Here is a 12,449-nt window from a genome sequence, read left to right as displayed (position 1 = left end):
GCTCAGCACTCTATCATAGACTAGTTTAAAAGCTGCACTCTGTGCAGAATTTTAAGCTAGTTCTTGTGGAGGGCTAACTGGGCCTACAGCCCAAAACTAAAGAGAGCTAAATAGCATGACTATAAAATGTCTATAATGACTATATGTCCTGGTGGTATTTGATCAGAGGTTAAGGATGGATGAGAATTAATTCTGTAATGCAATCATTCTATTGTTCCAGTCTCAAGTTGAATTCCATCTGTTAGCCAATTAGTCCCAAAGTTCTTATCTCAACATAAAATTAATGAGGCGAATGTCATTTATCTCCCCTTTGATCTCTGGCATCATCTGACAAACACCAACGAAGATGGTGGGAATCAGCCAAGGTTTGCCTGCTAGAAATAGCAACTCAAATGCTTTTAAATCAAAATCTCAATGCTGGATGTTCAAAGAACCAAATGAAGGGCACATTTTCAATTCCAGGATCATCCTGATTCTAAAAAAAAATTATAATATGACAATGTAGAGCAAATGTAGACTGAGATACAAGGGTCCCAGACAGAATTTCCCTTTTATTATAAGTGGTATAAAGTGTTGGGTAAACCAACAGAAAAGTAAATCTGTGACACAGGTTCAATTCTTTGTCAAACTATTTCAATTCACTTACTTATCAGATCTGCAGTATTTGGCCACAACCAACTGTTTGGAAAAGAGATGAGCTTTGCTAGGTAGACATGCCTTTAATACATTATAAGAGACTGATTCACATACAAGCACATGTGGTCTAAAATAAGACAAAAACACATTAAATAATGCAGCCCTACATACTCTTGAGATAGACAGGAGGGTTATGACTGGATTACCTTTAATCATAGGTCTGCTTGATCATAATTGAAAACCTGGGGCTAAAAAATAATAATATTTTCAACAAAGATCTGCAAGGAAAAGATACTGAGGACCAAAATTAAAATTACCAAACCTTTAGTTTTTGTTGTTCAAAAACGCTATTTCCTTGTTTTAAATTTGCTTCTAAAACATTCTGGAAAAAAAGAAAAAAAAAAAGAACGTCATATTAGTGAAGATAACCAATAAACCTTTCTACTTTAGGCTCAAAGCCTGCAATATTTAGAGGAGGTTAGTTGATTACTCTTTACTCTTCTACTTGTTTCAGTCATTTGACTGTGCTCATGCTGAAGCACCACCTTTAGTTGAACAAATTGACCCCAGGACTTATTCTTTGTAAGCCTAGTGCTTATTCTATCGGTCACTTTTGCTGAACCGCTAAGTTATGGGGATGTAAACACACCAACATTGGTTGTCAAGCAATGTTGGGGTGACAACACAGACACACAAACATATACACACACATACACACAAACATATATATATATACATATATACAATGGGCTTCTTTCAGTTTCCATCTAACAAATTCATTCACAAGGCTTTGGTCGGCCTGAAGCTAAAGTAGAAGACACTTGCCCAAGGTGCCACGCAATGGGACTGAACCCAGAACCATGTGGTTTGTAAGCAAGCTACTTATCACACAGCCACTCCTACGCCTTAGACTGGCACCTTATTTTATCAACCCCAAAAGGATGAAAGGTAAAGTTGATCTCAGCAGCATTTGAACTCAGAATGTAAAGACAGATGAAATGACTGCCATTAAGCATTTTGTTTGGGGTACTAACAATACTGCTGGCTTACCACCTTAGTGAAGATTACAATAATAAACCTGGCATTACGTTGGTTACAATGACAAGGGTTCCAGTTGATCTGAACAATGGAACAGCCTACTCATAAAATTAACATGCAAGTGGTTGAGTACTCCACTGACATGCATTCCCTTAACATAGTTCTCAGCTTGATACAGAATGTTAGCCCTTTAAATACAGGTACAACTCATTTTTGCCAGTTGAGTGGACAATGATAAAATACAAAAGCTAAAGGAAAAAATAGAAATCACAAGAGAAAATAAAGAGCCCTTTTATTTCAGAGAAAGTGTTACAACCCTCCAGATGGCTATATAAAAAAAAAATCAAACAAAGAAAGAATCTACTCATGTGACTTTTTCTTATGAAAATCTGCTGCAAGAAATTCTGTTTGATCCCACAGGTCATAATGGACCCTGACTGAAAACTACTAGTCTAAGCCATCTCCACCCTTAGTCACTAACTTCAGACAACCAAACTATAAAATCAGTATTACTTTTATTTAACAATTAAAGCAAAGAGGTCTTGAAATGAGCTTATGGATGTGAGCTTTTCTCCTCAAACTAAAAAAGTGTCATCATAAGAAAAGTCTAAACCATTTTTCCTACCAGTGGAACTCTTTGATACCTATTTTAGTTGGGTGGACCCTCACAACCACTGAATGTTTAAAAAATCTATTATATTTTTATAATAGTATAATAACCCTTCAGCGTTAGTTCATCTGCCCAAATATTCTACCTGTTTTATGTTCAGACCAGCCACATCTAACCTTTCACATCTCCCCTACAATGTCATTTCAAAAGATAACCAATCATATCATTGACATCTCAAAGCTATGAGATAATCTATGATTAATTCAAAACAACGTGAATAAATAAGTATCACATTTGACAGAATAATATCAATGCTAAGGGGTTTAATATCATTAGGAATTGTATGAAAAATTGTTGAAATATTTTGTGTAATTTAGAAGCATAACCTATTCATTGCACATAAATTTTAACAAAATCTTATGTAGACCCCAAGGGTCATATGAACTCCAATTGAAAACCACCCTTCTCCACCCTTATTCACTAAATTAACACTTTAACATTCAAATTACTCAGTCAAATGTAATGTAATGTAATTCACATTGTTTTGAATTAATCATGTATTATCTCATAGCTTTGAAATTTTGATGATGTGATTCTTTATTTTTAGAACAACATTGTAGGGTTGGTGTGAGAGATTGGATTTGAAATATTTAGGGCCTGATATGGCCAGATTAAATGCTAAAGAGTTAAGGCAACCAAACTATAAAATCAGTATTATTTTTACTTAGCAATTAAACTGATGAAGCCTTGAAATGAGCTTATGGATGTGTACTTTTCTCCTCTGATTAAAAGAAATGTTATGAAAAAAAAGGTCATAAGAAATATTCTTTCATTGCTTGAATTTTTTTATATAGCTTTCTGGAGGACTGTAACACTTTCTAAGGAATAAAAGGGCTCTTAATAATTAACAGTGGTTTTTCTTAAGAAGGACTTCCAGAAGCCTTGAAATGAGCTTATGGATGTGTACTTTTCTCCTCTGATTAAAAGAAATGTTATGAAAAAAAAGGTCATAAGAAATATTCTTTCATTGCTTGAATTTTTTTATATAGCTTTCTGGAGGACTGTAACACTTTCTAAGGAATAAAAGGGCTCTTAATAATTAACAGTGGTTTTTCTTAAGAAGGACTTCCAACTGTAAAAAGGTTAACACTTGCCTTAAGCAAATTAAAACACATTTGTATTTAGACAACTATTAGAGAGAAGACAACATGTATGAGCATGGAAGTTGTGTGGTTTAGTGGTTAGTGTGTTGGACTCATGATCGCAAGATTATGGTTTCGATTCCTGGACTGGGTGATTTATTGTATTCCTATGCAAAACATTTCATTTCGTGTTGCTCCAGTCCACTCAGCTGGCAAAAATGAGTAATCTTATGATGGACCAGTGTTCAAGGAGAAAAATATATATGCGCTATGGAAACCGGCTCTGTGAGTCTATATGACTTAGAAAAGGATGTATATCCTTTTTTATTTAACATGAACGAGTAAATAAAGAGATTTATGGTAACCACTGACATCACTTATATAATCGGTTTAACATTTGTTCTTTAGCATAACAAACGCATGTCAAACATTTTGTTAGCAAAATTGTAGAAAGATAAGGTAACCTTACAATAACTTTGATAAGTGTTAGAAACTGAAACAAAAAGAAAAGAGAAAATACAACCAAAATACTCTTTATGCCTTTTTGCTTTATCATTTGTGTTTAAGAATTCAGTTTTTCCTTCAAATTAGCAGTCTTTCAACATGATACATTGATATCTTTTATGACCAAATAATGTAATGAAATAGCCTGGAAACCAGCTCCAATTACTTCAAGAAAAGATTAGAAATAGTTTACTTTAACAATCCCAGCAGTTCCTGTTCCCCATACCACTCCTCCCCCGCCTCATGACACTTCATGTGTGCCAAATCTAAATTTTCTGGCTTTCTTGTAATTCTAAACTGGCATGGAAAACAAAACCAATGTTGTCATCATTGTCTTTAGTACTGAAAAATACATTTTTTTTTATATATCTATCATCATATCACTAAAACAAACACTGCCATTATCGGGATTCTATGACAATAACAATGCTCTAGGAGCTGACTCCATTTACAAAAAGACGAATTATACAAGTAAAAGAAAGGAGATTATTTAGTTTCAGTGTGTGTGTGTGTGCACGTGTAAGAATTAAATCAAGGTTTGCAATTTACTTCTCATATCAACTTTTATGTCATCCTAATATAAGGTGAGCTGCATCACACAAATGCACTTTATGTACATAAAATGCTACTGTTTTTGTCCTATTTAATTCTTGTATCACCACCATTGTGTTCCAACTTGACCCACCCCCCTTTTTTTTTTTGCAATTCTCCATGTATAAAATGTAGCTCAGATGAGAGGGAGAGATAACTAGAGGCACAGAAAAGAATAATTAGTAAGAAGGGATAATATGGAGAAAAAAAGATGGATGCTAGAAGGAACTAGCATAAAAGAGATAAAATATGTGCAGTTCTGCTCTCATAAAATTACAGCAGCTGAATAGAGCAGAAGTGGAATGGAGGGATGGGTGTTAGGAAGATGAGAGGTGGGGAAAGCATGTCAGGAATAGATTGAGATCAGTGTCAAGTGATTATACAGGTATAAAACAATGCTTATAGGATCAATCTTTTAACATAATAGATGGTGCTTCTCAAGCACAGTGGACCATTAACTATCTTGGTCCTTTGTCATCTCCTCCATGAGGCTCAACTCTCTGAAAGCAGCCTTCATAGTCCTATGTCTTCTAGGATCTACTTCTTACACAAGTTCCATCCATGTAAAAAAGTCAGTATTTCTTTATACAGCTCTCCTCATCCATACATATCACATGGCCATACTAGCACAGACTTCTCTTGTGCACTATATCTCATTCCACTTATACCTAAATTTTTTCACAACACAATTGTGCTTTGTCATACATGCACACTGACATTGCCTGTCCAACTGAAAATACTAGCTTAATGCCTTTGTAGTCTTCACATGACTCACAGCCAGGGCCCACATCTCACTACAATGTAGCATTGCTGTTTGTACACAAGCATCATATAATCTAGCTTTCACTTTCACTTTTTGAGAGAGCGAGGATGTAACAGTTTTCTAAACTTTCTCCATCCTATTCTTATTTTACCAACTATACTTTCAAAACATTTCCCTTCATTGCTAATTAGGTCATCTAAGTAACAAAAATTGCCTACTACCTCCATGGCATTTGAGGAAATCTATTGCCCATGTGTCATTAGTGTTTATTGTTTTATATGTATATGAGAGGATTCTTTCAGTTTCTACACACACAAAGCGCTGATCATTTAGAACCTGTAGTAGAAGATACTTGTCCAAAGTGTCATAAAGAGGGACTGAACCATTCATATTGTTGGGAAGCAAATTTCTTAAGCACATAGCTATGCCTATGTTAACCAGAACTGATAAATAAGTTTATTAAATCAAAAGTTGACAGTTTACTCTGAGTTTCATGCTAGGCTGTTCTTGATTGTGGAATAAATTAAATTGCTTGTAGTTTGGGTTGATCATAGATGGGTCTGTAACAGGAATATTTGGCAGTTGCAAACAATTTCAACAATCAGAACTTGTGTTGGTGATCAGTGGTGTCAACAGTCATTTAGCCAATCCAATCCTAAGCAGAAATCACTGTATCAGCTTAAATGTGATTATGTTAGAGGCTTCAATTATGTCTTTGATTTCATACAATATTTAAAGTGTTAAAAGTATAACCTTTCAACACATAGTTATAAATGGCATAATATAGATACTAATATGACAAGAAGTAAACATAAATTTAGAATTGTCAGGTAAAATGCTTGGCAGTATTTCTTCCAGCTCTTTATGTTCTGAGTTCAAATTCTGCTGAGGTCAACTTTGCCTTTCATCTTTTTGGGGTTGATAAAATAAGTACCAACCAAATACCAAGATCTATGTAACTGACTTGCTCCTGACAAGTATGGACATCAACTTCAGACATATTTTGGTGCTATTAGACCTCCTCAGTATATTATAGCTTCCTTTGTATTTAGTAGAATAGTGATAAGAAATCACTAGATTAATGTAGAATAATATAAACAACAAAGTATCACGTTATAATAATGACTGTAAGAAACCCATCTTCCCCATCATAAAACACCAGTTAATTCAGGATAATACTTAATACAGTGAAGAAGAAAATAATCTCATTAGTTAATAATTCTCATATGGCATTAACTCAGAAATTGTTATCAATTTAACTCTTTAGCATTTAAACTGATCATATCTGGCCCAAATATTTTATGTCTAAACCGGCCAGATCTGGCCTCTTACACCTTCCCTACTATGTTCTAAAAACATACAACCACATCATTGAAATCTTGAAGCTATGAACTAATGCATGATTAATTCTAAACGATGTGAACAAATAAGCTCACATTTGACAAACTAATCTGAATGTCAAAGTGTCAATGTTCAGCTTCTTAGTTCATTTGCATTCATGCCTACGAAGTATTATGCAAGCTTCTGTTGCTATTTGCTGCAAGTGAACCCTGATTGACCAGGTATTATATGATCAGAAGCATTCCAACCTTGGTCATCCTGTCATTTATTTTTCTAGGTATAGTCTATCTAGGACCACTCAGTTCAATGTGTCGCTACTTTTTAAAGATGGTAGTATGTGTTTGTGTGTGTGAGATTAAGGTGGGACTTGGCTGCTGCTTTTTAACAGGTCAAGTGGCCACATAGAGATATCTGCATTTCTTTGTGCTGTTGTTGTATATCTAAGTGCTTATTTTCCCTCTTTGACAGATCATCTGTATTTAGTGCCAAGGAACTCAGAAGCATGAAACAATAGAGAGATAAAGAGGATAGAGCAAGAAAGGGGAAAGGGTGAGATGAGAGAAAGAGAAAGGAAACTGTGTGATTTAGAGAGAGAGAGAAATAGAGGGGAGAAAGAAAGAGAAAAGGAAAGATAGAGAGAGAGAGAGAGAGAGAGAGTATTGTACATATTCACATTGCAATAAGATCAGTTTAGCAATGTCAATGACCCTGAGATCAAGATGTTGGACTGCAGATCATAAGTTCAAATTGCAGTACAGTTATAGTTCAGTGACCTCTAAGCAAGTTGCCTTAATTTGTTTGCCTTGTAATCAACCTCCCCCGCCCGCCCCCACCTCGGATTCCCCTCCCTATTTCATGAGCGAGTGATTAATAATAGGAGAGGCATCCACCCAGCTGTACAAACATTTATTCCAAGAAGTAAACCAGCTCTTACTCATGTTAAGTATGGAAAATTGTATGTTAAGCAGTAACAAAGACCACACACATAGTATGTGTGTGTGTGTGGTGTGTGTGTGTGTGTGAGAGAGAGAGAGAGAGAGAGAGAGGTGAGAGTGAGAGAGAGAGAGAGTGTGTGAAGGGGGGGGATTAATAGGAGTGATTGTGATATATGTATGAGGTATGCACTTGGGAAATATTGTTGCCCAAAAAATAGAACTTTTAAGTAAAAGGAAAATTCAATATTCTGTGGGTATTTTTTTTGTGTGTTTGTGCATGTGTGTATATGTGTTTTTTTGCATGTATATATGAGATACAATAATGTGTGCATGTGTGTATATAAGCATCTTATGCATAATTGTGTGTGTATATATGTGTGTGAGTATATATGTGCATGTGTCTATATATGTATGTGCATATATGTATATATCTGTGTGCATGTATATATATATGTGTGTGTGTATATGTGTGTGTATGTATATACGTGTGTGTGTGTGTACATATATACATGCATACTCACACAAACACACACACGCAGACAGACAGACATAGATACCTACCATGCACACACATGCACAAACCACACGCCCATATATGATTGCTTGTATGTGGATATATATATATTAAGTTGATATGTGCTATCTGCATGCCTGTGTGACAACAACAGAGTAAACAATGAACAAGTCTTCGAGGAATAAACACCAAAGACAACTTACAATGGTGTCTGTGATTGATTTTGCATTATCCTGCATCTCTTTCATTTTTGCCCTTTGTTCTTCAATCAAATGACGCTTTTGTGAAATATCTCGTTCAAGCCAGTTCATGCTGCCAGTAACAACAAAAACAATAACAACAATAAAAGCTATTATTAAAATGTTATGATGATGATAAAATGCTGGTTTCTAAATTTGGCACAAGGCCATGAGTTCTGGAGGAGGCTATAATCAATAAGAGTGACATGTTATTTGACTGGTATTTATTGATTCCAGAAGAACAAACAGCTAAGTTGACTGAATTTGAACTCAAAACCTAAAATTATTCTCACCAATCTTAGAGAAATAAAGGATGAATTGGATAAGGTAGTTTGGGGTATGTCATATTTGAATTATGGTTGGTATATCTTTGATCGTTTGATCATAGGTCTTCTGGATCATGGTCATCTTGGCATTAAACAACAACAGATCAGGAACTGTTTTGTCTGATGCTCTGTCAATTCCACCAATCTACATTGATGATTTACGACTATGGCACAAGGCCATAGCCCTCAGGTACATATTTCTCTGGTATCTATTTTATTTACCGTGGAAGAATGAAGGGTAGACTATTTCAGGATTTGAACACAGGCAAAATGTTGAAGTAATCAAACATCAATAAAGGGAGCTCCCTTATGTGTTCAATCAATGTACAAGAAAAGCAGACAAATCTCCCTCAAATTACACTTTACTTTCTTTGGAAGTGAAAGACATATTGTACAGGATGTATGAGAGGACAGGATGGCCATGACAGCAATACATATGTTTGCTCAGTCAGTGATGATGTGCAACATGACAATCAAATACCACACTATTTTGTCCAGCACAATGATTTCTGCCGCCCTCTACAAATACTAGTTTCTAATTCTGATACAAGGCCAGCAATTTTGAGGGAGGTGTGTGTAGGTTTTTTTTGGGAGGGGGGGGTAAATCAATTACATCGACCCCAGTAATTAACTGGCACTTATTTTATTGACACTGAATGGGATGAAAAGCAAAGTTGACTTTGACAGAATTTGAACACAGAACGTAGAGATGGATGAATGCCACTAAGCATTTTGCCCAGTATGCTAATGATTCTGCCAACTCACAGCCTCACTCCCTTCAAATATTGGCTTCAAATTTTGGCACAGGGTCAGCAATACTGAGTGAAGGGTTAAGTTGATTACATGAACCCCAATACTCAACTGGTACTTAATTTATCAACCTTGAAAGGATGAAACGAAAAGCCGACCTCAGCAGAATAAAATGATGATTTCAAATATCTGGCACAATATTGGCTTCGAATTTTGGCATAAGGTCACCAATTTCGGTGGGAGGGAATAAGTTGATTAGATCAACCCCATTGCTCAACTGCTACTTATTTTATTGACCTCTGAAAGGGATGAAAGGCAAAGTCAACCTTGGTGGCATTTGAACTTAGAATGTAAAGATGGACAAAATTCTGCTAAGCGTTTTTCCTGGCACAGTAAGAATTCTGCTGGTTAGCTGCTTTACTCCCTACAAATATTAATAATAATAAACAACAAGTTTTAAATTAAGCACAAAATCACTCAAGTCATCTATGCTCTGCAGCAAAGGAGTGGCTGTGTGGTAAGTAGCTTGTTTACCAACCACATGGTTCTGGGTTCAGTCCCACTGTGTGGCACCTTGGGCAAGTGTCTTCTACTATAGCCTCAGGCTGACCAAAGCCTTGTGAGTGGATTTGGTAGATGGAAACTGAAAGACGCCCTTTATATATATGTATGTGTGTGTATTTGTTTGTGTGTCTGTGTTTGTCCCCCCCAACATCGCTTTACAACCGATGGTGGTGTGTTTATGTCCCCATAACTTAGCAGTTCAGCCAAAGAGACTGATAGAATAAGTACTAGGCTTACAAAGAATAAGTCCTGGGGTCGATTTGGTCAACTAAAGGCAGTGCTCCAGCATGGCCACAGTCAAATGACTGAAACAAGTAAAAGAGTAAAGAGAGTATAGAATAAAGGTTAAGGGGGTTTAATAAGAATGAATATGTCTATATTATGCTTTTCTGAGGAGATCTAATAATGAAACATATCAAGAATATTCACAATACCACTAAAGACCAAATTTACTTTTCTATTGCATTCCAAATTTGAAAAGTTTTAATAAATTAAAATTTTGGTTTGTTTTCTGGTACTTTTTTGACCAGAATTAGTAATTTGGATGTCTTAATCAAGGATGCAATTTCAATTAAGGCTTTTAAGTATGGCAAACTGATAAGATTGGTTGATATATTATCTGGAATACCTATTCCTAATTTGGATCTCCCACAAGCAGTAGCAGCTGTTTATTATTAATGTAAGCCCTAAAATACAGTTTTTTTTTGTTTTTTGATAAAATATAAATATTATGATGTAGCTGGCCATCATAAGATAAAAGGATAATTTCACTCTTCTAAGATTTGAAACAAAATTTATAAGACAGACAACAATGGTACTACAATATACAAGTCAGATACTTTTCCCTTAGAGGTCACAATTTGACATGGAGGAAACATTTGGGACCTATGTGGTATGAAACTGCATTTAACTCTATTTTTGAATATTTTTACCAAAATTCAAACAATAACGGAAAGGCAATTTATTAATATCCCTTTCCATGAATAAAACTGTAATATCAATTAGATTATACAAACTAATACAACAAAGCTAACATACATACAATTCAGTGGGTAAATAATTTCTTTCTTCTATAGGCACAAGGCCTGGACTTTGTGGGAAGAGGGCTGGTCAATTATATTAACCTCATAGCTCAACTGGCTATGAGGTTAAATGGTCTTATTTCAGTTGCCACCTACCAAATTCACTCACAAGGCTTTGGTTGGTTTGAGGCTATAGAAGACACTTGCCAAAGGTGCCAAGATGCCATGTATGGCGGACTGAACTCAAAAGAATACATAGTCGAGAAGCAAAATACCCAATCATGCAGTGATACATGTATCTATTTCCATTAATTTTTTTTTTAGAGAAACAGTAACTAATTAAAGACTACTTCACTTACCGACTAGTAAGACTCTTCACTTGGTTGTGAGTATTTTCATTGTCAGTTTGTGTGACTTTATTAAGAGATGCTAGTCTGATCATCTCAGTGGAATAATTCTGGAAGCAGACAACATGCATAAATGTATTATATACATACATACACACACATACATATATACATACATACATACGTATGTATGTATATATACATATAATAATCAAGCAATATTCAGATAGCTCTGTCGGCAAGACTTGAAAAAATATGGAAAAAAGTGAAAGGGGTACAGTGAACTTGCAGTGAAGAGTGGAATATCCAACATTTCAGATTCAATCCTTTGCCAGGGGGCAGAGAAAAAGAGTAGAAAAGGAGAAAAAAGCCAAACAGGGTTTACATCCTTTCAGCTTGGAAAACTGGCTGCAACTAATAATGGACGCAGAATAATATGGGCTGCTTGAAACAGAAGTTATAGGAGAGGGCATGCAGAAAGGAAAAGGATAATGGAGAGAGAAGAGCTAAGTAAATACGGGAATGTTGCAGAGAGAGTGTGGAAGGAGGATTAAAAAGGGTAAAAAAGAATTGAGAGGAAGTGTAAAGATGAAAGGAAAAATGTTCATTCATACTTGTTGGGGACATAGTGCCAAGATCAAATATGAGACGTTGTTCCTTTTGTTTCTTAGAGAAGGGGAATCCGTGGTGTAAGGCCATACCACACACTGATAAATTTTCAATAGAATGATTCACAGTGTTGAAGTGGGTTGCGACAGATTGGCCTGCCATATGAAGCATTATGCTTCTGTGTTCATGAAAGCAATTCCGTTGTCCTGTTTTCCTGTTTTTCCAATGTAAAGAGCACCACAGTGTTTGCATATGATGCAATATATGAGATTCGCCGAAGTGCAACAGATGTGGTGTGTTATGTGATATTGCTTATATATATATATAAGGAAAAGAATCTGAAAATGCATGAGTCTTTTAAAAGTATTTATTAACTTAACCGGTTTCACTTATATAGAAAGATTTTCAAAAGTAAGGTATGAGGCTTTGTGTATCCTCTGTAGCATCAAAAATTAGTCTACATAAATGTATTCAAATCAAGTGATAGAGTCTTTGACAATGATAAGAAAAATTTTGAG

The 12,449-nt window shown here is 35.4% G+C and overlaps 1 protein-coding gene across 4 annotated transcripts in view; it reads right to left on the bottom strand.

The window, feature by feature from the left end:
• Positions 1–12,449, bottom strand: part of LOC115226650 (centlein-like) — a 410,125-nt gene that overhangs the window by 7,923 nt on the left and 389,753 nt on the right. For all 4 annotated transcript variants that reach the window (XM_036500365.1, XM_036500367.1, XM_036500368.1 and 1 more), the window contains 3 exons: positions 11,335–11,432; positions 8,278–8,386; positions 959–1,018 (listed from right to left, as the gene is read on the bottom strand). In XM_036500365.1, the coding sequence (XP_036356258.1) occupies positions 959–1,018; positions 8,278–8,386; positions 11,335–11,432 (267 nt within the window). The remainder of the gene's footprint in view (positions 1–958; positions 1,019–8,277; positions 8,387–11,334; positions 11,433–12,449) is intronic.

Source organism: Octopus sinensis, linkage group LG2 (assembly GCF_006345805.1).
Source record: "Octopus sinensis linkage group LG2, ASM634580v1, whole genome shotgun sequence".
Taxonomy (NCBI): domain Eukaryota; kingdom Metazoa; phylum Mollusca; class Cephalopoda; order Octopoda; family Octopodidae; genus Octopus; species Octopus sinensis.
Note: the sequence above shows the minus strand (reverse complement) of the source record. Positions and strands in the feature narration are given on the sequence as shown.